Source organism: Chrysemys picta, chromosome 25 (assembly GCF_011386835.1).
Source record: "Chrysemys picta bellii isolate R12L10 chromosome 25, ASM1138683v2, whole genome shotgun sequence".
In the NCBI taxonomy this organism is placed as follows: Eukaryota; Metazoa; Chordata; order Testudines; family Emydidae; genus Chrysemys; species Chrysemys picta.
In genome coordinates, this window is record NC_088815.1 from 16,026,161 (window position 1) to 16,050,551 (window position 24,391).

Sequence of the window (24,391 nt, forward strand, 5' to 3'; positions counted from 1 at the left end):
GGGGTACAGTCTAGCCCTGCTAGTGCAGGGCTGGGAGCGCTCTGCACTGCAAGAGGAGTCCTGGCGAGCAGCAATGGCGCACTGGGGCCCAGCACAACGGCCAAGCACATGTAAGCGAGGGAGGGAAGCCTCAGGTTCTACTCCTGTAAAGGGTTGGGGCCTATCTTCTAGCACCCTCCTCGGTGTAGCTTATGCGATACATTCTGGATTTTAAACCTCCCTTAAGAGAAGATCTCATCTCTAGCACTAATACACGGAACCTCCAGGCCCAACCCTGTCAAATATTAGCATAAGGCAGTTGGGCCTAGGAGCCTTAATGTAAGTAAGTTGACCAGCAGTGATCCTAAGTCACAAGATGCCTTGAGATCTTATTAAAACAACAAGGAGTCCGGTGGTACCTTAAAGACTAACAGATTTATTTGGGCATAAGCTTTCGTGGCATTATATACTGACACCTGAAGAGAAGGGAGAACCAGTGCACAAGATCTTATTGTGCAAAATGCAGTTTTGCTGCGATCTTGCATAAAACGCTGATTGGCAACCACGAGAAGTCAGTTGATACTGGTTTTGGGTATTTTGAGATAGCAACCTCAGCAGGTGCATAGCTGCAGGATTACCATAGTAACCTACTGATGTATGTGCTAACAAGTTTGGGATAATTAATGTACTCGCCTATAGGCTAAGGACACCCTGACATGATGAGGGTGAGGAAGTTAGTTATGGGCAAAAGAGGCAGAACACTTAGGAATATTCATGGCAGCCAGCAGACCCTATAATAGGCCCATCCCTGATCTAGGCCCACTCCACCCTCACCCCACAATGGCGGCTCCTACCCCACGGGCTGCACCCAGATCCCTACTCTGAGCATTGCGACTGGCACATGGGGTCACAGCGCCACTCTGGTTTGGCCCGGCCCCCTCTGTCATGATGGTGGGGGGGGGTGGCTGGGCCAAACCTGGATGGCTCTGTCACACCACCACTCGTTTGGGGGGCCCTCTCTGGGCCAGGGTGTAGCAGGCCTCATTCCCTGATGTTTGTAAACGGCTTGAGACCCTTGGCTGGAAGGTGCCTCTAAGGCTACATCTACCCTGCAAAACAAACCAATAGCACAACAGAGTCTCAGAGCCCTGGTCAACTGACTCTGGATTCGCAAGACTACAAACAGCCATGTAGACATTCACGCTCAGGCTGGAGCTTGGCCTCTGAGACCCAACCCTCTGACTGGGTGTCAGAGCCTGAACAGGAACGTCTGCACTTCTGGTTCCAGCCCTGTAGCATGAGCTTGAGTCAGCAGACTGGGGCTCTGAGACGGGCGCTGTCGTGGGGTTTGTTGGTTTGATTGCAGTGTAGACATACCCTAAGAGCCCAAGAGGTCAGACTCATGTAGAGAGAGTCTTCTAGGGTGAACAGCAGTAATGGCCACTCGCTTCAAGTCTAGACCCAGGGAACTGGCATGAGGGGGAAATTTCAAACACATTTTACATAAAACTTAGCTTCTTGTAAACTTTCCTGAGGGCTTTGTCCTCTCCCCAGGCACGTTTGCTAATTACTTCTTTATTTAAACAAAGAGGTTTTTCTATCCTGGCCCATCTTCTCCTCTTGTGGATCCTCCAGTGAAACTGCTGTGCTGAATTTATTACAGTCACAGTTATTTCTACAGCAGGCCGTGGTATCATAAGCAAGGGATCATGCCAGGATCCGATCAAAGGGGAAGCTAGGGCTTAAGGGAACGATTTCATCAGAGGAGGAATCGCAGCTCCGTGTTCTCCTCATAATGAAAGCGCCTCTTTAAAGAGATTAGTTTTTCTCTGAAATAACCTTGCCTTAGAAATCCTAAACTAGGAGAAGTTTCTTCATGCACGGCAAACACACTCACCCGTCCCTACAAACGCGTGCACATACACACACACACACACACACACACACGGAGTCATACTCTGGATATAAGAGACGTTCGAACACACACACTCATGCACACCTGGATGTGTCAGGCAGATTCTCATCTCAGTTACGCTGATGTAAATCTGCAGTAACTAAACTGATGTCAGTGTGATGGAGATGGACTCCAGTGTGGGGTCCGTAAGAACACAATGCTTTTGCTTACTTTGCTCTTCTCTCTCCGGTTTCTACGTGTGGTGATCTTGTGGCTTTGGTGATGCATCCCCGAAGTGACTGAACAGAGTGGTGCACATATCAAAGTGGAATCATTTTTTCTGTTTCTCTTTTGCTTTTGGTAAGAGTGAGGCATCTAATGACACCTCAGTTTCTGCTCCAATGTGTGAGCACCTTTAGTATGCATGGGGAAATTTGTCACCTTTTATGAGAAACGCGAGTGCCAGATGAGTTGTCAGAGATTGCTCTGAGTCCAGGAGCTCTGTGAGGCTCAGGAGGGTCACTGTTCATGGAGTAAAGTCAGCAAGTGCTGAGCCCTCGGTGCCTGTTCCCCTCGGTTACTGTGTGGGAGCAACGGGACAGACGATGAGTTGGCTGCTGTTGCTGGCTGCGCTAGTGCTGAGCGGTAAGTGATTCTGTGGTATACGGAGATTAAAGATACCGTTAAAAGAACCATCAGAGGAGCGATGCTGGATGATAACGAGGCTTCCCCTCCACTTACTCTCACTCTCACAGACCAGGGGTTTAGCTGTAAATCGTTGCTGTTTTGGGTTGGGGTTGGGGATTATGTCTAAAGCAACAGGGACAGGGTCACAACTCAATTACAAGGGCTCAGTGCTGAGAATCGGCCCTGGGCAAAAGGGAGCAGGAGCCACTGGAAAAGTTTCTGCGGTTCCGCCACGGGCCGAAGCCCTTCTAGAGCAGCTGTCCCAGAATGCGTATGAGGCTGGTGCAGCTGGGAGGAGATGAACCCTCCATTTCAGGAGCCCGTATTTTCTGGCCAACGTCTGTTACGTTTGGCCCTGCATCTGAATTCCTGAAGTGGCAACGTTTGGGTTAGTTATTCCTAGGCTGCGCATCTCTAGTGCAGAGAGCTGAGTTGGCCTGGCAGCGGGACTGGTCAGGGGAGCTGCATTTCCTGATCACCTTACTCCTATCGCTGCTTTTTTCCCCTTCCTTTTTGTTGTCCTGAGCCGAATCTCCCCACAATGGCACAAGCCCCCCCGAGATGTCTCGTTCATAGTGCCCTGGGGACACTCAAAGGTGCTGCAGTGCCAGGCCTTGCTCCTGGCTGGGGGAAAGTGTCCGATTCTTCACAATCATTCTGCAGTGAGAAATGAGCTTCCAGTCCCCTGAGAGGCGGGGGGGGGGGGAAAGGGTCTTTGCTCAGCACCTAGCCCGTGAGTGCACCCAGCCTTATTGAGTTGGAGATGGCCAGCTGCCTGGATCCTATGGCACCCCTCAAGAGGTCGTCTAGTCCAGTCCCCTGCCCTCAAGGCAGGACTAAGTATCTGGATCAACCCTGACAGGTGTTTGTGTAAAAAATCTCCTATGATGGAGATTCCACAACCTCCCTAGGCAATTTATTCCAGTGCTTAACCACCCTGACAGTTAATTTTTCCTAATTTCCAACCTAAACCTCCCTTGCTGCAATTTAAGCCTGTTGCTTCTTGTCCTATCCTCAGGGTTAATAAGAACAATTTACCTGCCTCCTCCTTGTAACAACCTTTTATGTACCTGAAAACTGTTACCATGTTCCCCTCTGTCTTCTCTTTTCCAAACTAAACAAACCCAGTTTTTTCAATCTTCCCCCATAGGTCATGTTTTCTAGACCTTTAATCATTTTTGTTGCTCTTCTCTGGACTTTCTTCAGTTTGTCCACATCTTTCCTGAAATGTGGCGCCCAGAACTGGACACAATACTCCAGTTGAGCCCTTATCAGCGCGGAGTAGAGCGGAAGAATTACTTATCGTGTCTTGCTTACAATACTCCTGCTAATACATCCCAGAATGATGTTTGCTTTTTTTTGCAACAGTGTTACACTGTCAAGTCATATTTAGTTTGTGATCCATTATGACCCCCAGATCGCTTTCCACTATACTCCTTCCTAGGCAGTCATTTCCCATTTTGTATGTGTGCAACTGATTGTTCCTTCCTAAGTGGAGTACTTTGCATTTGTCCTTATTCAATTTCATCCTATTTACTTCAGACCATTTCTCCAGTTTGTCGAGATCATTTTGAATTTTAATCCTGTCCTCCAAAGCACTTGCAACCCCTCCCAGCTTGGTATCGTCCGCAAACACTATCAGTGTACTCTCTATGCCATTATCTAAATCATTGATGAAGATATTGAACAGAACTGGGAACCCTGTGGGACCTCACTCAATATGCCCTTCCAGCCTGACTGTGAACCACTGTCTGGAAACGGTTTTCCAACCAGTTTTGCACCCACCGTATAGTAGCTCCATCGAGGTTGTACTTCCCTAGTTTGTTTATGAGCAGGTCATGCGAGACAGTATCAAGAGACTTACTAAAGTCAAGATATACCACATCTACCGCTTCCCCCCATCCACAAGGCTTATTACGCTTTCAAAGAAAGCTATTATCGGCAGGACACAGCCTGCAGCTACTGGCCTTTTTACACAATCTGCCTGAAACTGTTACAAAAGCAATAAGAACAAACAAAATTGCATTGCATGTCACAAATGAAAATTATTCCTCCACCCAGGCTATCCCAACGCGACACCTGGGGAGCTGTTGTCCCGTAAGTCATAGGGGCTGTAGCTACCTAGTGCCCTTCAGACAGAGGTGATTTTCCTCTGGGGATCTGATGCGCTCACCAGGACTTTGAGCAGAGAGAAACAGAAGCCTTGCAAGGAGGCTGTGTAAACCACACACATTCTTCCCCCCTCCCACACACCTCATGCAAACACAAATGCCACATAGACCTTATCTCTTACTCCACATGCAAACAGAATCTCTCTCTCTCTCTCCTCCCCAATCTCTCCCTCTGCCCCATACGAACTCATACACTCATCCACCGCCTGCACATGTTCTTTAGCATACACAGAGGCACCAGTCACAGTCCCTCACGTACTCTCTCTCTCTCTCCCATACACCCTTGGACGTACCCCTGCACACACAGACAAACTTGCAGTTTGGAAGCATCAAACCCTTCTTACCCTTCCTGCAGAGAAGGGCAGATCTGCTGTGGACCTGGGGGGCTTGCTTCATTTCAGCCTGTGGCTAATGGAGAGGGTACAGGTGCTTTCCCCAGTTAGACGGGCTGAAAGCAGGCTTCCCACAGAGCCTCAGATGATCCCATAGTCTTTCTTGCACTTGGGAGGGGGGGCATATCTCTGAAGGCTTGAAAACCCAAAAGACAGACAAAGAAGCAGAGGTAAATGCTGGTCCCGGCCACTGCAGCATGTGCTGCGAGCAGAGGAAGAAGGCGTGCTGCAGATGCTCACCCCTGTGCTGGGGTTTAGCCCATTACCATTATCAGGCAGCCCAAGGCTAGAATCGAAGGCCAGGCCTGGAAAAGTGCCTCTCTCTTTGTCACAGGCACAGCCCATTGTCGTGTAGGGCAGTTCCTATGGATCCTGGTAAAGTTTTGCCCTGGACCTTGAATCCAGCTCCAGAGGGCAGGGTCACTTGGCAGGGAGTGAAAACCTGCAGCCCATTGTGTGGGCAGGCGGAAAGGAAAACAACACTTTGGCAAACCCCTGAGTTTCTGTAGCCTAAGTGGTTCCTGCCAGTCCCTGCCCTGTACAGACACTGGCCACTACACATAGTCCTGGTAATTCCTAACACTGCACATCTGCTAAGGAAATCGAACAGGAAAGAACAACTCCAACTGCTTCTTTGTATCCCGCAGGCTCCACGGAGGATCCGGATTTGGTTTGCTACAGGAACTGCATTCAATGCAATTTCACCTGCGCTTGGAGAGCTAAGGCCACGTCAGGAAATGCCACCTATATTCTTAAGTTCTGGTGAGTCGGAAGCCCCAACAGGGGGACCACGTGAGTGGAAAGGATAGTGCTGTGATGACGCTGTCTGCCTACCTGATGGGTACAATAGAGATGGATAGGTAGATCAAGCAAATAAAAACCCACCTGCATCATGCACCAGGGAGTGGGTGGTGGTGATGGAGAAGGTATCGTGGCACATCTCAAAGCACACAAAATGAACTCACTAGTACGTTTTTGGGATGTCAGGTAATGAGATGGATGATGGATAGAAGGCAGAGAAGGCAACAGGGGACAGAAAGACAGAAATCCACTGGAGGGGAGGGTAAGTGGAATGCCAGTGAAGGTGATGGGGTAGGTAGGATATGGACAGGGAGGTGGGGAACTTAGCATTCATCCATCTCCCTAAATTCTCTGCCAGGACCCTGTACATAGGCACTAGAAACAAGCGAGAGTTCCTGCGCGGAAGCCTGCAGACAGTTTGTACCTGTGGAAGGTGAAGATATTTGAATGCCAGGCGGCCTGAGCACCCAGCCAGAGGGATAAGACTCAGCGCTGGGGCTGCAGAGTGTGCGCGTTAGGCCCTCTGGCTCAAGCATAGGGAAGAGGGTGGAGACAAGCAGATTGGCTCGCTCCCTTCCATCACCGCTGGCCATGTTGCCCTGAACTGTGCCTGGCACAGCCGGCGCAGGCCTCGCTCAGACACACTCAGGATCTAGCCCGGTTAGAGTAAGGCAGCGGGTGGGCCTTCGCCAAGAGCAGGGGGTTCCAGCTTTCATCCCATTCGCGGTCCCTGGCCAAGGCTGGCTAGAGCAATGCAAGGCCTGTGTAACAATGGGTAGCAGCGGCACTATGGCACCGCACACCAGACACGCTGCAGTCAATAACGGACCCACCCTGGCACTGCAGCAACCAGCTTTCTTCCTTCCGTAGTTATCACAGCACCCATCCCTGCAAGGAATTCAACGCAGCGTCCTCCACTCACTACCGCTTTTCTTATCGGACACTGCGGCTCCTCCCGAACCTCACCGCCTGGGTGGAATCCCACAGTGGAGGCAGAGTTGAGAGGACCCAGAACATCACTTTGCAACTGGAGAATGCCAGTAAGCGTCCCTCGGAAGTGTGCTTTCTTTGTAACACTGGCCCTGGCTGGGGCAGGGGCTAATGCCAGCTCCCTTGCTGCTGCCGCTGGGTTAGCAGGGGGCCGCATGAGCCTCCTTAGGAAGCAAACAGCTGCTTCCCTGTGATGCAAAATCTACCGCTTGTGAAAGCAGCTGGACTGACATCCTCAGTCCTGCCCAAAGGACGACAGTGGCAGGGGAGGCTCCACATGTTATCCCGCTACTGTGGCCCCCAGCTCTGCCCCAGATGGGGCTAGCAGAAGAGAGGAGCTCAGTTTCCACAGCCATTTAGCTCTGGGCCTCTCTCCTGGGTCTCCCAACATGGCAGCAGGCAGCTGGTGGCACCTGTGCTGGGGTTTTCTGTGACATGGACACCACCGTGTTTGTGTGCGCGCATGTGCATATATGTGTTTGCATGTATGTGCACACACGTGATCTGTTTCTGAGGTTCCCTTGGCCCTGTTGAATCACACGCCCCCTCCACCCATTTGCCCCACCTATTACAAGCCCCAATAACTCCGATTGTCACATTGTAATTCCAGTCAAATTGGATCCGCTGCCGCCTGATCAAATAACATTCTCTAAATCCAATGGTACCCTGACGCTGACACTGCAGCAGCTAGATAACTGGACTGTCAGATACGAACCGTTACGAAGGGAAGCTCGGTACAGACGGATGAAGGGCACTGAATGGACACAGGTGGGTGGAACAGACACAGTGACCCGCCCTCAGAAAAGTGAAGTCCCAAGGGGCAGGGATGCTAAGGCGGGTGACCCCAACCCTGCTCAGGCTCACGACGTCTCCTCCCAGTAATCCCACGGCGAGGACGCTGGTTGCAGAAGCTGATGGTCATTAATGGTCATTACCATTATGTAAGTACGTCTAGTGCACCCAGGGCCTGAGCAGCTCAGTGCCCTGGTGACGTATTTCCCGCAGCCCAGCTGCTCCTTCCATCTGTTTTGTTGAATAATAACGTCTCCCCTTCTTTCCCAGGGATGGATTATGCTCTCACCCGTGACAGGATCTCGGGCTTGTTGGCAGGGATTACATAGGAGGAAAAACCCAGATAATAATAATAAAACCCCGCAGTTTGTTTCCAGTGAAGTCGTTCTCAGACACTGCACCGGCCAACAGCACCCAGGCCCCAGCACCCCACACCAGCGCTGGGGGATGGGGCTAGTGAGGGCCTGAGAGGCCAGTTAGTCTCTTGGGCTCACCTGAGCAGGAGGACCAGGGTTAACAGAGTGAAGCCCAGCACTAGAGAGCCAAGCAGCTGAGAGCAGAAAGGGGCTGCAGTCGGTCCCTGGGATGAGGGAGATGTCAGGGACAAGGAGAGACTCCAAGGGGAGAGAAAGCCCAGAGAGCCTGCCCTGGAGGAAGGACTCTGGCAAGAGGCATGGCAGGGGTGAAGTAGCCACAGGGAGTAGAGGAAGCTCCAGTGGCAAACCCAGAAAGAGGCAAGAGGAGAGAGAGGCTGGGCAGGAAGGAGCCCAGGGAAACAGCAACAAGGACTGGAACTGAGCAGACCTGATTGCTGGGTCCCTGGGCTTGAACTGATGTAGAGGGTGGGCCCGGGTTCCCCTGCCAGTCACTGATGTCAGGGCATAGAGCCCCGGGCTGGGGCTGAACGCCATCTGGAGATAATCATTTGGAGAGTTGTCCTATTGGGCTTTGTAATCCCGGCAGAGGTGGATTAAACAGTGACCAGGCCAGAGGGCCAGAACTTGGATGCTTGCTCCCAAGTTCTCATTTTTTAGCACTGCGATCCGCACTGTTCTGGGATGGAGCAGGTGCCTCGATCCTTCTCACAGAGCAATGAAACCGCAGGAGTTGCTCCTGCGGAGAAAGTGCCAGCTTTGCCCCTGACGGTCTCAGACTCTCTCTCTCCTGCTGTGTTTGTTTTGCAGAAAACTCCTTGCAGGAGGCTCATAAGAGGTGGGCTCCCCACCACCAAAGCACTTTACAAGAACATGTGAATGGCCACACTGGGTCAGACCAACGGTCCGTCTAGCCCAGTGTCCTGTCCTCCAACAGTGGCCGGTGCCAGATGTGTCAGAGGGAGTGAACAGAACAGGGCAGTCATTGAGCATCCATCCCGTCGCCCAGTCCTAGCTTCCGGCAGTCAGAGGTTTAGGGACACTCAGTTCATGGGGTTGTGTCCCTGACTATCTTGGCTAATAGCCATTGCTGGACCTGTCCTTCATGAACTCATCTAATCCTTTTTTGAACCCAGTTATACTTTTGGCCTTCACAACATCCCTGACAATGAGTTCCACCGGGCGGCTGGGTGCTGTGTGAAGAAATACTGCCTTTGTATAAGCCTTGTCCGGTTTGTTTTTAGGTGGCGTGTCAGACACGAGGTGAATACAAGGGTAACAACATCACAGGTCAGCTTATCATACTGTACCCTCGCAGATACAGTCAATGCCGTTTCAAGCTCTTGCTCCCAGCACAGCGCGAGAAACACCTGCTGGGAAGGCCTGGGGACCCTCCCTGCACCTTCTGCCCAAGAGTTCCTCTCGATATCACTGCACGTTCCTAGGAGAGGAGCCCTCTCAGCCTCCGAATCAACACCGCTATTGCCCAGCTCTGGTTTATGTATGAACCAGATTTGTGCGGCTGCTCACAGCCTCTAAGCCCTTGCGCTGAGTCCCCACGTCCCACAAAGACCCCCTCGGAAGCGCCAGGGGAACGGATACACAGCCCTCAAAGGGAGAGAAACCGAGAGCGGGTGTCATTAGAGGAAAGCGGTGGCAAAACCTCTGTTCTGTGAGACACGCTGCAGCTGGGGGAGTGCCCAGTCGCCTCCTCTCTCCACCCTCTGCTCCTTTCCAGGCATTCAGAATTACAGCTGCTGATCAAATCCATGCACTGCCAGTCACTCAAACCCCCACCTGCTCCTTCACGCTCTTGCTGGGCGGTAATTTCTCATCTGACACGAGCGTGGCCTTAAGCCCCCAGTAGCACCAAGTAAGAGTAGTGTCCCATGAATTCCGTTCTGATGCTCAGGGGACCCAAGCCTCTCTGACCCCACAGGCCCAGGCTTCGGCTCCATGGCAGCCAGAAGGGCACGGTGCACACACGAAGCTGAAAACTCCTGCTGGATTGTTCACTCAGTCCCCACTGTCTTGGTTTTCTTTAGTGATATGCAACTTGGGAACAACAGCAGCCTGCGAAGTCCAGATTCGGCACAAAACGGCCCATTGGAGCAGCTACTGGAGCGACTGGAGCAAATCCATCTTTGTTCCTGAGGGTGCGAGATTTCACCTGGTTCACTCTGTGGGCTGAAGGGCTTAGAAGAGAGGCTGCCTGTGGGGGAGGGGAGGAAAATGAAGTTAGGCAAGAAGTGGCAGCTGAGGGGAGGAAAGCCAGGGGGCAGGACTTTGCAGAGATAAACGAACAGGTGGCCAGAATTCCCTGCTGTTGTTCCAGAAATTCCAGAGGTGAATTACACGGTGGGGAGACTCGGGAGGAACGGGCAGAGAAACGTGACATTCCATTGGCAGGTAATGCAGTGTGTGGATGGGACACAGCTCCACCACCAGACACACGCAGTCAGGTCCGGGGACCCTGTCACAATGCAGTTCCCGTGCGCAGTGTGAATGGGGCCTCAGGTGGTGCTTTAACTCCCCTGTGACAGGGCTACGTCTTGTCCAATCAGGATGCAAGCTGTAGTGCCGACATCCTCCCCGACTCAGAGCCCAGATGGGTCTGTGATGTGTTCAATCTGATGGTGGTTACGGCCACAGTAACACAGCAGCTGTGACAGCAGCTTCCTGGCCACTGAATGAGGCCTGCAAACAAGCCCAGACTGCACGAGCATTTACCCAAGACACACACACACAGCGCGCTTCAGGGGAGCCAGGATCTTGTCACTTACTGTCACCCTTCCAAACCCCTGTCAGGAAGCCCGTGAGGAGCAGTGGAAAGTCACTTACATGCTGGCTCTCTACATGCCAGCGTGCAGATGCACAGAGCTGAAGAAGGAGGTCCCTGAAAAGGACGAGACGACGCTGACCTTGGCTCTCTCTGGGGCAGAGTATCACCTTTCTATGAGCGCATCTAACCCAGCAGGGAGAGGTCCTGTGCAGACGTACCGCATTCCTCCAGAATATCGCACAGGTACAGAGACCTTGGCTCCCCCTCCCGGCCTCGGACCAGCGGTCCGTCCAAAGAGCCACTACCCTAACAAGTCTCCTGAAAGGATCAGACCCATTCACTGCTGGCCCTGCTGCCGTGGCCCCAGACAGGGACTGAAGACAGAGCATTGGGTTCCATGGCATAGCAACTCACAGCCATTTCCCTGGGTTATTTCCTTCTTTGGGATTTTAACTAACTGCATCCCCAAAGCTCTCCATGTTGTGAGGCCTCTGCCAGGGAGACAAGAGCCCACATCTCCCTCTCTGAGCAACTGCAGGATCAGGGCTCTGGGTAGATGGCGAACAGAGAACTAGACTGTGCCCCTGCCCCAGTGCTTCCTGCCCCTGGATGCCGTGAATTTGGTGCCATGTCTTCATGCCGTTGGTGCCGTATTTCTGCTGAAATGTCTCCTTGTATTTCCTCCCAGAAATGAGCTTTCTGAACATCAGCTCGGCTGGCAGCAGCGTGACAGTGCAGTGGGCAGCAAAGACCAATGGGACCTTCTACTGCTTTGAGAAGCAATCCCTGGAAGAGCCGCAGGAGGACCAAGAGGAATGTATCCACAAACAATTATTTGAAAAGGACAGCTATGTGGATACAGGTAACAAGGACAAAACCCACCTCTTTAACATACCTTTCTTCAGCCTCCCTCTCCCAGCGCCCTCCCAACGGGGACCCTCCTCTTCTGCTAGTTGTTTGGAAACTAAATGCCCCTGTGGTAACAGCCGGCCTGATCCAAAACCCCGGCAGTCAGCCTGAATCTCTGCATCAGAGTTGGGAAGAGTCAGGGTGAGGCAAGTGCATGGTTCGATCTGGTGCCAAAGCCAGCCGTGCTTTCCAAGTTCAATTTGCAGATGAGCCCAGCTGTCATTTGGGGCCTGTCCATGTTTTGGCCTCTCACAGTGTTCCTTTACGTATGCTGGAAACTCACTCGACTTGGCGAAGTCGGGAAATTAGCTGAGATATGCAGCCTGCCTCTCAGTGACTGTTGTGGCCCAGTCCTAGTCACACCATGGCGCAGCCAGGCCCTCCCCTGGGGATCAGGCAGTGCAGACAGAAAGGTCACTCCCATCCCCTTATCTGAGGGGGGCGTGTGGGGAGGTTTGATGATGTCTCCTGGTTTTATGCTCCAGGGACAGTGAAACCCAGGAAGTGTTACAGAATTGCCATTCACGGAGGGGGACCAGAGAAGCACTGGACGTTCGGTTCCATGTACCACTTTGCTACAAACAGTAAGTCTGCATATGGTGTGTTTCCACTGGGGAAGGGCAAGACCCACTAAAACTGCTTTTATCACACAAGTGCTGGGCAGAGTGTGATTCACAGATGACCTGGGGTAGGCAGGGCCTGTGATCATCAGAAGAGAGGGGCTGATGGTGGAATTATTTCTTTTTAAATGCATTGTTCGGGGGAGGGATTCTTTTCTCATGTTCTAAAAATTGGCCAGTTGCATGTAGTAATAACCCCTCCCAGAGCCGAAACACCCCTCCCTCCGTGCAGCCTTCTGCCCTCACCCAGGGAGCAAGAAATTATTCATTATGGCCCTGCGCAAAATGTGCTAGGCCCCTCAGAGAAACAAACAAAGCCACAGTCCCTGCCCTGCAGAATGGACCATCTCAGTTTTATGTCACGCAATAAGTGCATGACAAGAACAGATGCAAGAGGGCAAGGGGAAGTCCTCCCCAGCCCTACACAAGGGGCCTTTCCCAAACCCGCATGGCTCGCAGGGTGGCTCTTCAGAGCACTGGTCTGTCTTCGTGGGAAAGCAAGATGCCTGTATAATCCTCACTCCGCAGAGGCAGGAATTCTTTAGGGACAAGCAGCCCTCTAAGGGCTCAGTTTGTGTTCAAGCAAAGGCTGAAGACTCATGTGGTCAGTTCTTATTTTCCCTAAACCATTTAGTTTGTCTCTTGTGATCCAGTGAACTGAAGGTAGCAGGTTATGGGCAGATGAAATGAGCCGGGATGAGAAGATCCATGGCTTCCCGGCCTGTTTTCTAGCTGGGAATCCATGTGCACTCAGCCAATTACTGCTTTTCTTTCCTACCTCCCCTTTCACAGCTTCTTTTGATGGGCCCATTCACATCCGGAACATCACAGCGAACTCTGCTTTCCTGCTGTGGAAGCCGTCACCGCTCTCCCAATGCCCCGGCATGCTGAAGAAATACATTATCTGCTACACAAGCGAGCAGGACAACGGAACGGCATGTGAGTGTGAAACACTTCGCTTTGCCTTTCTCCCTTCCAACGCGTTACCGACCCCAGCGGGCTGCGGCATGGCCAGGCTCGCAGGCAGTCCGCATGACCGAGCTGGGCAGAAATCAGACAGTGAGCGCACCTGATTCTTTTGTCTCCTGCTCTAGAACGGTCAGTGAGTCCATGTGCCAAATAGATCTAGGGACAGGAGCGCAGAGAGAAGCTGGGCAGGGCAGGGAGAGAGAAAGAGAGACGGGAGGAAGGAAGGGGGCTGATGGGCCCCTGTTCTGTAGGTGGAGGGTGTGGTAAGCAGTTTAAGAATTGAAACTGGGACAAGCTGTTTCAGAAAGAAAGCAGAATTGGGAGGGGTTTCCATGCTGTTGATAGCTCAATTAATCAGTCTTCATCTAATCAGGTCATGAAGCGAACTCCTCAGCGACACACTACACCCTCCAGGACCTGCAGCCCAGCACCTCCTATCGAGTTAGGATTCAGGCAGCCACAGCAGACGGAGATGGGCCCTGCAGTCCCCAGCACCTGTTTAAGACCACGAAGCTCGGTAACAGCCAGTGGATCCTTCCCTCCATGTTTGCTTGGCCCAGGGCGGGAACTGAAGTGAACATGTTGCAGGAGCTGTCACAGACCCGTGTTAGAGGGACTCAAGCAGCTCAGGTGGGAGCTGTGCTCTCAAGCCCGCCTGTCCCCCCAGGATCGAGATCCAAGCTACAGCCCGAGCCGCCATGTCCTCACTGCTCGAGCCCCCGCTAGCCCCACTCTCTCCCCCGGGGCTGCTCACTTCCAACTGCAGTGTGGACGTTCCCAGCAGAAACAAGGGACCAGCACAGGACACCAACTCACGCCTCTCCTGGGAAGGGTGGCGTGCCAAGGAAAGCAACCAGGGATTGTGCTGGGGGAAGGAGACTATCCATGTTCATGCCCTCAGAGTGGCCACCTCGAGGCTCAGCCATAGGCTAGGCTAGTCCCTTCACTGCCTTCTTGGCTGGGAACGAACGCCAAGTGCTGTCAGCGGGACACTGGGACCGGGGCAGGGTGAGGGATGGTCACTTGTACAAAGCCGGCATGTTTTCCTTGTCCCATGTAATGCCGGTTCCAGAGGGCTCTAAGAGCAGAACTGTGTTTCCTCCTAGGTCCCAACCCTGCAGAGTGGAAGCTCAACCTCAGGTACCTCAGTATTTTCCTAGGCGTCCCTGTCCTGGCTGTGTTTTACCACTTCATCAAAAAGAGGTGAATGCACGGACTTTGCTCTCCCATTGCTCCCGTTCTCCCTGCCCTTTCGCTCTTCTGCAGTTAACCAACCTCTGCCATCGTCTTCCAGGGCCAAGAAAGTGCTGTTCCCGCCTCTGCCCAACCCCAAGGACAGCGAAGCCATCAAGTTCCCAGCTGAGGAGATGAGCCCGGTGAGTCTCTGACCCCGAACTCTCACCCCTGGGAAGAAGCTACAGGCCAGCTCTGCTGGGGGGAAGGAGATAACTCATGAGACACAAGTCAGACCATTGTCCGAGGGAGAGCAAAGCTACATGGGGAGTTGTGATCAAATCAGACATTGCAGCTCTCATGTAATTGCTGAACAATGTGCCAATAAAATATTAATTTGAACACATCTAACCCCCAAACCCTGCCCCAAAAGGCCTAACATAGGGAGGGAAAGGTCTGGACCAGGTGCCATAGATATACAGACCCACAGTCAGCAGCAGGATTTGAAACTGGGTCCCTCAGCTCCCAAAACACAGGTCTTTTCCCACCCAAGTTCAGGAAGCGCTCCCCAAGTAGCAGGCTCTTAGAGTCGCTGTGGCCAGTAGCTAGAGGGAATCCAATCATAGGCCCTAATTCAGCGTGCTGCACATGTGACCTGCGTCCCAACAGCCTGGTGGCCCAGGCAGGGTCTGAGAGCTTGGAATTGTGTCGCTTCTTGCCTGAAATGCACCAGGGTCTGTTCTGCCTTCGGCATGTCGACAGGATGGTTTGTACTCAGCGCACAGATGACTGACACACACATGCCGCACATCAGGCTGTTTTGCACTGAATACGTGCTTTGTCCTTTCCAGGTGAAGCCCCGGCTAGGCTTTGTGGAGCTGTCAGAGAAAGTCAGCCCCACAGAACCGCTGGTGACCGAATTTATCTCAGACAAAGGGGAACCTGACACGAACACAGAGACTCGCTCGCTGCATCTCTACGCCGGGACTGAAGAAACGGCAGAGATGTTACAGGCCAAGGAGGGGCAGGCAGGCTCTGAGAATGACCTGCCATTTGAGTATAGAAGGCAGGTGCTTCTGACCCCAGCGGAAGAGGAACAGGAAGAAGATGATTTCAGAGAATTCGCTGGTGTTTGTGGTCAAAATAACCTTGCCGAAGTAGGCACAGGCCCTTCTCAGCCCCACCCAGATGAGGGTGCTGCCCTGGAGCGGACAGGGCTCTCTCGGCCTCTGGTGCAGCTCTCCTTGCTGCTCTCAGACAAGCCCGTCATAATAAAGAGTGGGGGCAGCTTTGACCTTTGACATGATGAGTGAGCCTGGTCACAAGGGTTCAGCTTGGGACAGCCTGGGAAGACCGAGGGTTGCAGTGACCCCATGGTGCAGGACATAGGAGCCTCAGCAGATCTCCTGAGAGACTTCCGACCTCAGCCTCTGTTTTCAGATTTTGAGTGTGAACTCTTTGCCGCAGGGACTGTCTTTTATTACACGCGCCCCAGTCCCACAATGAAATACTGAATAGGAAGACAGGTTTCAGAGCGGTATCCGTGTTAGTCTGTATCAGCAAAAACAATGAGTTGTTTTTACTGAATAGGAAGAATGAACTGTTCAAACATCCTTTATATTTTGATGTGTGAGAAAAGGTCCCGTAGTCCAGCCATGGTCTCCTATTTTCTCATATTCCAGAGCCCCTTTCCTTGATTAGTATCAGAGGGGTAGCCGTGTTAGTCTGTATCCGCAAAAACAACAAGGAGTCTGGTGGCACCTTAAAGACTAACAGATTTATTTGGGCATAAGCTTTTGCATCTGAAGAAGTGGTTTTTTAGCCACGAAAGCTTATGCCCAAATAAATCTGTTAGTCTTTAAGGTGCCACCAGACTCCTTGTCATTTCCTTGTTTGATATTCTGCACAGCGGCAATAACTGGTGGTAGTGCTTTTGCAGGCGGGAGTTTCCTTACAGAATGGGGATCATCTCATCACCTAAGAAACCCCCCGAGGTTTGTTCTTGGCACTGATCAGGAACATGACCATGCTCCTCTGTTTGTAAAGGTCTGTTTCAGGAGACCTTTGCGTTCCCTCTGCTGCCCCACACCAAACAATCTCACTTTCAGCAAGAGAGAATCCCTCAGGTCACAGGCCTCAGGAGCAGGGTGTGTACTGCTCGCGAGAACCATGTACCACTGAGTCTCTGAGTCAGGCCTCGCACCGCAGACCCTATTGGAAAGGATATACCAATCGTTGAACAAAATCATTCCTGGATAAAGACTTTGGTCACTAAAACTGACAAGCTGGTTACAGATCCAAGTCTCTGTTCACTCACTACGCACAGAAGCACAAATACCCAATAATGCCAAATGAGGGGGTGGTTTTAGGATGCAAAAATGGAGACTAGGATCAGCTGGAGACTAACAAACGTATCTTCTTTTCAGACTTGTGCTAGGGTTTGAAGTCAAGTCTTTAGAGCTGAGACTAGTTCACTCAACTGCTGTGCCAATGACCCCTGCCAGTTTAATACTACGAAGCCGTTGTTTGTATAGTACAGGGGTCGGCAACCTTTCAGAAGTGGTGTGCCGAGTCTTCATTTATTCACTCTAATTTAAGGTTTTGCGTGCCAGTCATACATTTTAACGTTTTTAGAAGGTCTCTTTCTATACGTCTATAATATATAACTAAACTATTGTTGTATGTAAAGTAAATAAGGTTTTTAAAATGTTTAAGAAGCTTCATTTAAAATTAAATTAAAATGCTGAGCCCCCCGGACTGGTGGCCAGGACCCGGGCATTGTGAGTGCCACTGAAAATCAGCTCGTGTGCCGCCTTCGGCACGCGTGCCATAGGTTGCCTACCCCTGGTCTAGTAGGAAGCTTGGAGAGCACCAGTATGCCACACACAGTAATTGGAGCAAATCCTCGACTCAGAGTTTATTCCGTGAGTGCAGCTCAGAGACTAGCTTTCATGTTTCAAGCCTAGGCTGTTGCAGGTAATTCGTGTCTTATTTAAGGCAAGGTTGAATCAGCACTGAGGATTGAGGGTTAACTTGTGGTTTGGCCTATATGATACATTTCTCGGAGACAGTCTCAGTGCATGCTGAATGTTCAAAAACATTTAGCAGCTCGGGAAAGTACAGGGAAAACCTGATTCTATCAGATGCTCAGCGACCTTCCCTGTACAAAAACGTCAGCGGCATATGAATCAGGCTCAGTGGGCACACAGCCACCCGAGACCCAGTTGGGGAGCCGCCGTGTCCCTCACCCTGCAAAGATACCAGCTGCCTAAAACGGTGAATCTAGTCCCAGTGCCACTGGTTAATGCACGTGCAGAGCTGCTCGGCTCATACAGTACCAAAAATCACTGTCCTGCAAAGTGCTGGGAGTTTGTAGGGTGAATTTATTTATTAATAAATCATTAATGTGCCAGATTTTAGTGACTCTCTTTTTGCCTATCTTCCTTATCCCCCCCCGCCATAGATTACATGTAACACCCCACCACAGAGTAAAATAGATAGCTCTCCTCAAAAAACAATTATATAAAACAACAAAATCCAACTACAACAAATACTGTGGTACTAACCTAGTGTGCAAACAATCGTTCTGCTGGCACGTTGCATCCCTTTCTCCCTCACTCGCTCTGTCTATTTAGATGGGAAACTGTTCGGGGCAGGGACTGTCTCCTACGCTATGTTTGTGCAGTGCTCTGATCTTGACTGGGCCGCTGGGTACTACCGGAATAGAGACAAACAACAAGCAACGGTGTTAGTAATGGGATTGTGTCCCTAGAATCCACGTGTGATTCCAGCAGCCCCTAGCACTGCCTGAAGTCCACGGGGTGCTGTGAGCGCAAGTGTGGCTTTGCTCCAATCTCGTCGGAATTCCCATAAACAAGAGCTTTGCTAGAAAGAACCAGGAGATTGTGGGCATAGAGCAGAACAGTTTTCCTGGGGGTGGAGGGAGAACTAATCCCCAGGGTGAGATCTCTGTAGATGTAAGAACATTACAATCCAGGTGACAGTCATTTGCTCACAAATTCCCTTGGAGACAAGCCCAGAGCACAGAACCATAGAAGATTAGGGTTGGAAGAGCCCTCAGGAGGTCATCTAGTCCAACCCCCTGCTCAAAGCAGGACCAACACCAACTAAATCATCCCAGCCAGGACTTTGTCAAGCCTGACCTTAAAAACTCTAAGGAAGGAGATTCCACCACCTCCCTAGGTAACCCATTCCAGTGCTTCACCACCCTCCTAGTGAAATAGTTTTTCCTAATATCCAACCTAGTCCTCCCCCATTGCAATTTGAGACCATTACTCCTTGTTCTGTCATCTGCCACTACTGAGAACAGCCGAGCTCCATCCTCTTTGGAACCCCCCTTCAGGTAGCTGAAGGCTGCTATCAAATCCCCCCTCACTCTTCTCTTCTGCAGACTAAATAACCCCAGGTCCCTCAGCCTCTCCTCATAAGTCATGTGCCCCAGCCCCCTAATCATTTTTGTTGCCCTCCGCTGGACTCGCTCCAATTTGTCCACATCCCTTCTGTAGTGGGGGGACCAAAACTGGACGCAATACTCCAGGTGTGGCCTCACCAGTGCCAAATAGAGGAGAATAATCACTTCCCTTGATCTGCTGGCAATGCTCCTACTAATACAGTCCAATATGCCGTTGGCCTTCTTGGCAACGAGGGCACACTGCTGACTCATATCCAGCTTCTCATCCACTGTAATCTCCAGGTCCTTTTCTGCAGAACTGCTGCTTAGCCAGTCGGTCCCCAGCCTGTAGCGGTGCATAGGATTCTTTCTTCCTAAGTGAATGACTCTGCACTTGTCCTTATTGAACCTCATCAGATTTCTTTTGGCCCAATCCTCCAATTTGTCTAGGTCACTCTGGACCCTATCCCTACCCCCCAGCATATCTACCTCTCCCCCCAGTTTAGTGTCATCTGCAAACTTTCTGAGGGTGCAATTCATCCCACTATCCAAATCGTTAATAAAGATGTTGAACAAAACTGGCCCCAAGACTGACCCCTGGGGCACTCAGCTTAATACCGGCTGCCAACTACACATCGAGCCTATACTTAGGGTGAGATGGGAGTTTTGCCATTGGCTCCAACAAAGCCAGTTTTTCATCCTTAGTCTTTATAATCATTTATCACAGCTCACTCCCTGGCCTCTGGCTTATCTGGGCTGTTGTGACCTGACTAGGGGACTTTCTCAACTAGGGGAGGGAGCAGAGCGTCAGGGCTTCTGGAAAATGACTGGAGAGCTCTTTCCTCTTAGACCTGGCAATGGAAAGTAAGACTGTTCTTCACCCAGTCACCAACACTGAAACTGTAGCGGCAAGTTAAGAAACCTATCAGTGCTCTGCATCATCCTCTCACTTCCTGATGCGACATCTAGCTCTTCTGCTCACTTGCTTGTCACTTTTCCATGGACTTTAGACACCGACCTTATCATCATCAATAGTCACCCACCCTGGTTTTTTTCTATTCCAAGTTGTACAGCAATAAAATCTCTGTTATTTAGAAGCTGGGAGCCCCTTTCATTCTGAGTGAGGACAAAGTGCTTTACAGACGAGGCACATGGATCGCTTCACCCAGCATCAAAATGTCACCACTTCAGGATGAAACATGACAGCTGCTTCCAAACACTCAGCCACGTGTACGAGTGTTTAGAGCATGAAGGGAATATTCAATCCAACTGAAACACCAAGGAAAACAGAGGGAGCTGGAATGCAATGATCAGAGCTGGAATTTGTCAAAGGCACCAGGATGAACAAGATTCACTCTTGTGGAAAGTGCCATGAGATTTTTAATAAGCACAGCTGGGCAGGACCAGTTTTATCCTTCCTTCTCTAGTAGGAGAGTGTCTCCTAACCCCATGCTTGGGCGCTTCTTTCATTCTAATTCAGAGGGAAGGATATCACCTGCGGAATAACCATCACCACTTCCTGCAGCACCTGGGCATTAGTGGTCAGTCTCTTTTCAGAGTACCAGCCATCCTCACGGGTGCGCAGCAATGTTGGCCCTGACAGGGTCCTAGCACAAGATGCTGCTAAGGGCTCTCCGCGAGTCTAGTCACAGGTAGCCTGAATTCTGCACAGCTGCAGGAGCCACATCTGATAGTAGTGGCTGACCTGGGTGAAACATGTTGGTGTGTCACTGACCAGCTCACCACTAATTGGCCTCCTTTGGTGGTAGCTCAGCAGAGGTGAAGGAGTGAATAATTTGGGTCTGGAATCAAATTCCCCCTTCTGCCTTAGGAGCGGGCTGGTCCTTTCAGCTGAGGGCTGGAACAGACATTCCAGGGAAGATTCCCACTCACAGCCAAGGAGAGAGGCTGCATAGGAGAGCTGTTAAGGGACTTGGAGAAGATGCTGTGACTTGTACTGATTATGCAATCTATCGAAACCAAACATCACCGGTGTTAACTACGAGATAAACATCAGGCATCTCTGAAGTGAATGTACCACAACACAAATAAAAATAATAAGTGAGTCTCAGCTAAACCAACCTGCAGAAGATTTACCCCACGCACCTAAGGCTGATTCTCATCTTGCTTCCAATGCAGGTCTCTGCAACCTGATTATAGCCTGGTTTCGAAGTGGGTTTTCAGTATTAACTCCTGTGTAATTGGTAGCCCCTTCCCGTGGATTACATTGTTTGAGAACCAGGTCCTCAGCTGGTGCAAGTCAGCACTGACATGAATGGCGCTATGCTGATTTAGGCCAGCTGAGAATCTGGCCCAGCATTTTAAAACATCTTTACGTTCTCTTTGTTCTGTGACGGCAGGAGCTTTAGGTCTTCGTGCTTCTTATGAACTTATAACTTATTTCAATAACCCTCTTTAAGCTGATGGAAGGACTTTGCATAAAAAATACCAAACAAAGCTGCAGTCAGCAAGGTCTCCCCCCGCCCTCCCCAGAACAGTTTGCAACAAGGAATCAGAATAAGTCAACACCAGCAAGAAGGAATAAACGGCGCATTCCCCAGCCTGCATTCAGCCTGGATCTGTGACGCTGGCTGAGGCCAACGTTTCCAAACTCCTGTGCTAGGGAAGGGGAGCTGAGCTTGGGAGCTGGCCACCCTGGAACCTGCTGCGTCTGGTGTTGTGGGGGCAGCCAGTGGTGTGCAACAATACCACCACCTAGTGCTTTCCATCAGTCGCTCTCTGCGTTTTACAAAGCAGGTAAGATCAATTGCTGCACTGCACACACGGATGAATTTCCATCTAGACAGGCTCTATTTGTGTTATGGTAGCACTTGAGGCCCCAGTCTTGGCTGGGGCTCCATTGTCCCGGTCCCTGCTCCTAAAATCTTATAATCTAAAGAGACAGGATGTACAGAAGGAGGAGGAGCATTAGCCCTGTTTGACAGATGGGAACTGAAGCACGGAGAGGGTAAGCAGCTAGACCAGCGTCACACAGGGAGACCGTGGTAAAGCTGGGAATGGAAGACAGATCTCCTGAGTCTTAGTCCAGTGCCTTACCCACAAGGCTGTCCTGCTACATGTTGGCTACTGCCATTTGGGCAATGGAAAACATGGGTATTTCGATCACAAAACTCCCCTTTGGTCTGTACCAGGGATGAAGCTGAACATGCTCAGACCAGGGCAATCCAATCTCGTGCTTCAGTGTCCAAACAGATTGCCGGAGGAGTCAGGAAAGATTCCTCCTCTCACAGTTAACATTGCACATTTGTGTTTGGGGTTGGGTTGGTGTTTTTTTCTGCCCCCATCTTCATCCTAAAGCCTCAGGTCACTGCAGGAACAGGATACCTGACTAGATCTGGCTGTCAATCTTACGTGCCTACATGATTTCCAGGGTGCTTTTCAAACTGGTGAGGGGAGCGTAAAAGAGATGTGGGCAGGGGGTGGGTTTGAGCCAGTATTTTACACCTCGATTCTCTCTCAGTAAGAAGCTCTAATATTCCAAGCCATAGATGGGCTGTTTCTTAGTGCAGAATACATAGGCTGCTGCATCCAGAGAGGCCTCTGCGCTGACCACACAGCTTTTGCGCTGCTAGTGTCTCTCTCATGACTTGAAGTGCTTAGGGATAATTCTAGCATGAAAGGTTTCAGAGTAGCAGCCGTGTTAGTCTGTATCCGCAAAAAGAACAGGAGTACTTGTGGCACCTTAGAGACTAACAGATTTATTAGATGCATCCGAAGAAGTGGGCTGTATGCTCTAATAAATCTGTTAGTCTCTAAGGTGCCACAAGTACTCCTGTTCTTTTCTAGCATGAAAGGTGTCCTGTCCTGCCACCTGGTGGCAGAGGGCACATCCTGCTACGTGATATTGGAAGGCATGTACAGAAATATGGAGGATCGAGATGATGGCATCTAAGATCAGATTCCTCTCCTTACATCAACAGATTAACCAACATCCTCACAGTCCTGACAATGTCTTGGATACTGCCCAGCAACCTCCCCACGTCAGTCCAGGGAAATCCGCTCATCAAAGCTGTTCTTGAATGGGTTCTCTCTGGAGCCGGATCCATTCTCTGCTGCTCCAACATCTCCAGTGGCTGAGAGCTGGATGTCACCACCCTTAGTGCAGCGTTCACAACATCAGCTGGCAACAGAGCGCATGAGTCCCTTATTAATTCCCACCTTCTTAGCTTTAATTTAACAGGCTATCATTACTAGTGTACCAGTGAAAATAAAAACATTGTGCTTTTTTAGCTTCTCAGTGCTCCTCAAGCATTGAGCACCTGATCCTCTCAATGTCCCCGTGAGGTAGGTACAGTCAGTACTATTGCCCCTGGCTTTAGGTCGGGGAGCTGAAGCAGAGATGAAATGACACAGCCCACAGAGGGAGTCAGTGTTAAGTCTGGTATTAGAAGTCTTGAGTTCCTGGCCCCCAGTGCTGTGTTCAGGCCAGTAGCCTACATGTCAGTAAAATCATGAGGGAAACTGAACGACCAAGTCTCGAATGGGAGAATGGTGTGCCCCAAGATGCCCAGCATGCACCTCACAGTAGGACTGTTGCTTTCTCTTCCAGAATAAGAGCAAGGGATTGAGGGGCTAATTTTACACACACAGGAGGATAGCAATGAAAGTGATCTGGAAATACCATAACATGCCTACCGCAGGCCACAGGGTGGCAGCAAAAGCACATTGCACATGAAAGCTGGAGCCTAGCCCTTTCCCTCACAGCAATGTCTTTCCCGGAACGCACACTGACACAAATAGGCCAAATTCATCCCACCTCAGCGGAGTTACACGGGACTGAATTCAGCTCCTTTTTTTCCTCAGGCTCCAGCCCAGGAATATGCAGGGCTAAGTGATGAGCCGCTGAATAACTGGACAAACAGGAACAAGAACTGAGCCTTGACGACTGAGGAGCCAGGAAGTCAATGAATCTTGCTCGCTCAACAAGCCCACGGTGGTGCAGAGAGGGGCCGGCTCCTGGTAACTGGGCGATCAGCTGAGGCTGACCTGTTAGGAAGACAGCCAGGCCCGTCGCACAGTCAAAGTGAAAGCACAACGTTGTAGAAAGCAAAGCAAGTTTAAACCCCCTTTTGTCGTGTGCGCGTGGGGGGCATTCTGAACACTGCCCACTGCAGCAGGCAGGCTCTGCGTGTTAAATTCCCCCGCTGAGTCGTGAGTCCAGAGTTGCCATGAACCTCCAGTCCTGAGAGCAGTGGTAAGTTGGCAGCTCATTGATAGACCATGAGATTTCCCCATTGCCCCTCACTCTGCAAGGTCCCAAAATGCTTAACAATCCATAGCTAGAGACCATCTGACTCCCTGTTGCAGAGAGCTCCCTCCGAGGGGGTTTTAAACTGCACAGCAACACCGCACGCATTAGGAGGAGGAAGTGAAGAATACTGCATTCAAATGCCACTTCTGGGGGTGGCACGGGGAATTGTCCAGAC

General features: G+C 51.0%; 1 protein-coding gene across 1 annotated transcript; it reads left to right on the forward strand.

Moving 5' to 3' along the window:
- The first annotated feature begins 2,330 nt into the window (after positions 1–2,330).
- IL12RB1 (interleukin 12 receptor subunit beta 1) lies at positions 2,331–17,945 on the forward strand. The gene is made up of 15 exons (XM_005279080.4): positions 2,331–2,518; positions 5,771–5,885; positions 6,795–6,964; positions 7,525–7,682; positions 9,325–9,370; positions 10,126–10,236; positions 10,416–10,489; positions 10,889–11,105; positions 11,551–11,724; positions 12,257–12,355; positions 13,184–13,330; positions 13,734–13,877; positions 14,467–14,563; positions 14,655–14,736; positions 15,385–17,945. The coding sequence occupies exons 1-15, from the start codon at positions 2,479–2,481 to the stop codon at positions 15,832–15,834; spliced, it is 2,124 nt and encodes a 707-aa protein (XP_005279137.3). The 5' UTR covers positions 2,331–2,478; the 3' UTR covers positions 15,835–17,945.
- Positions 17,946–24,391: the final 6,446 nt, after the last annotated feature.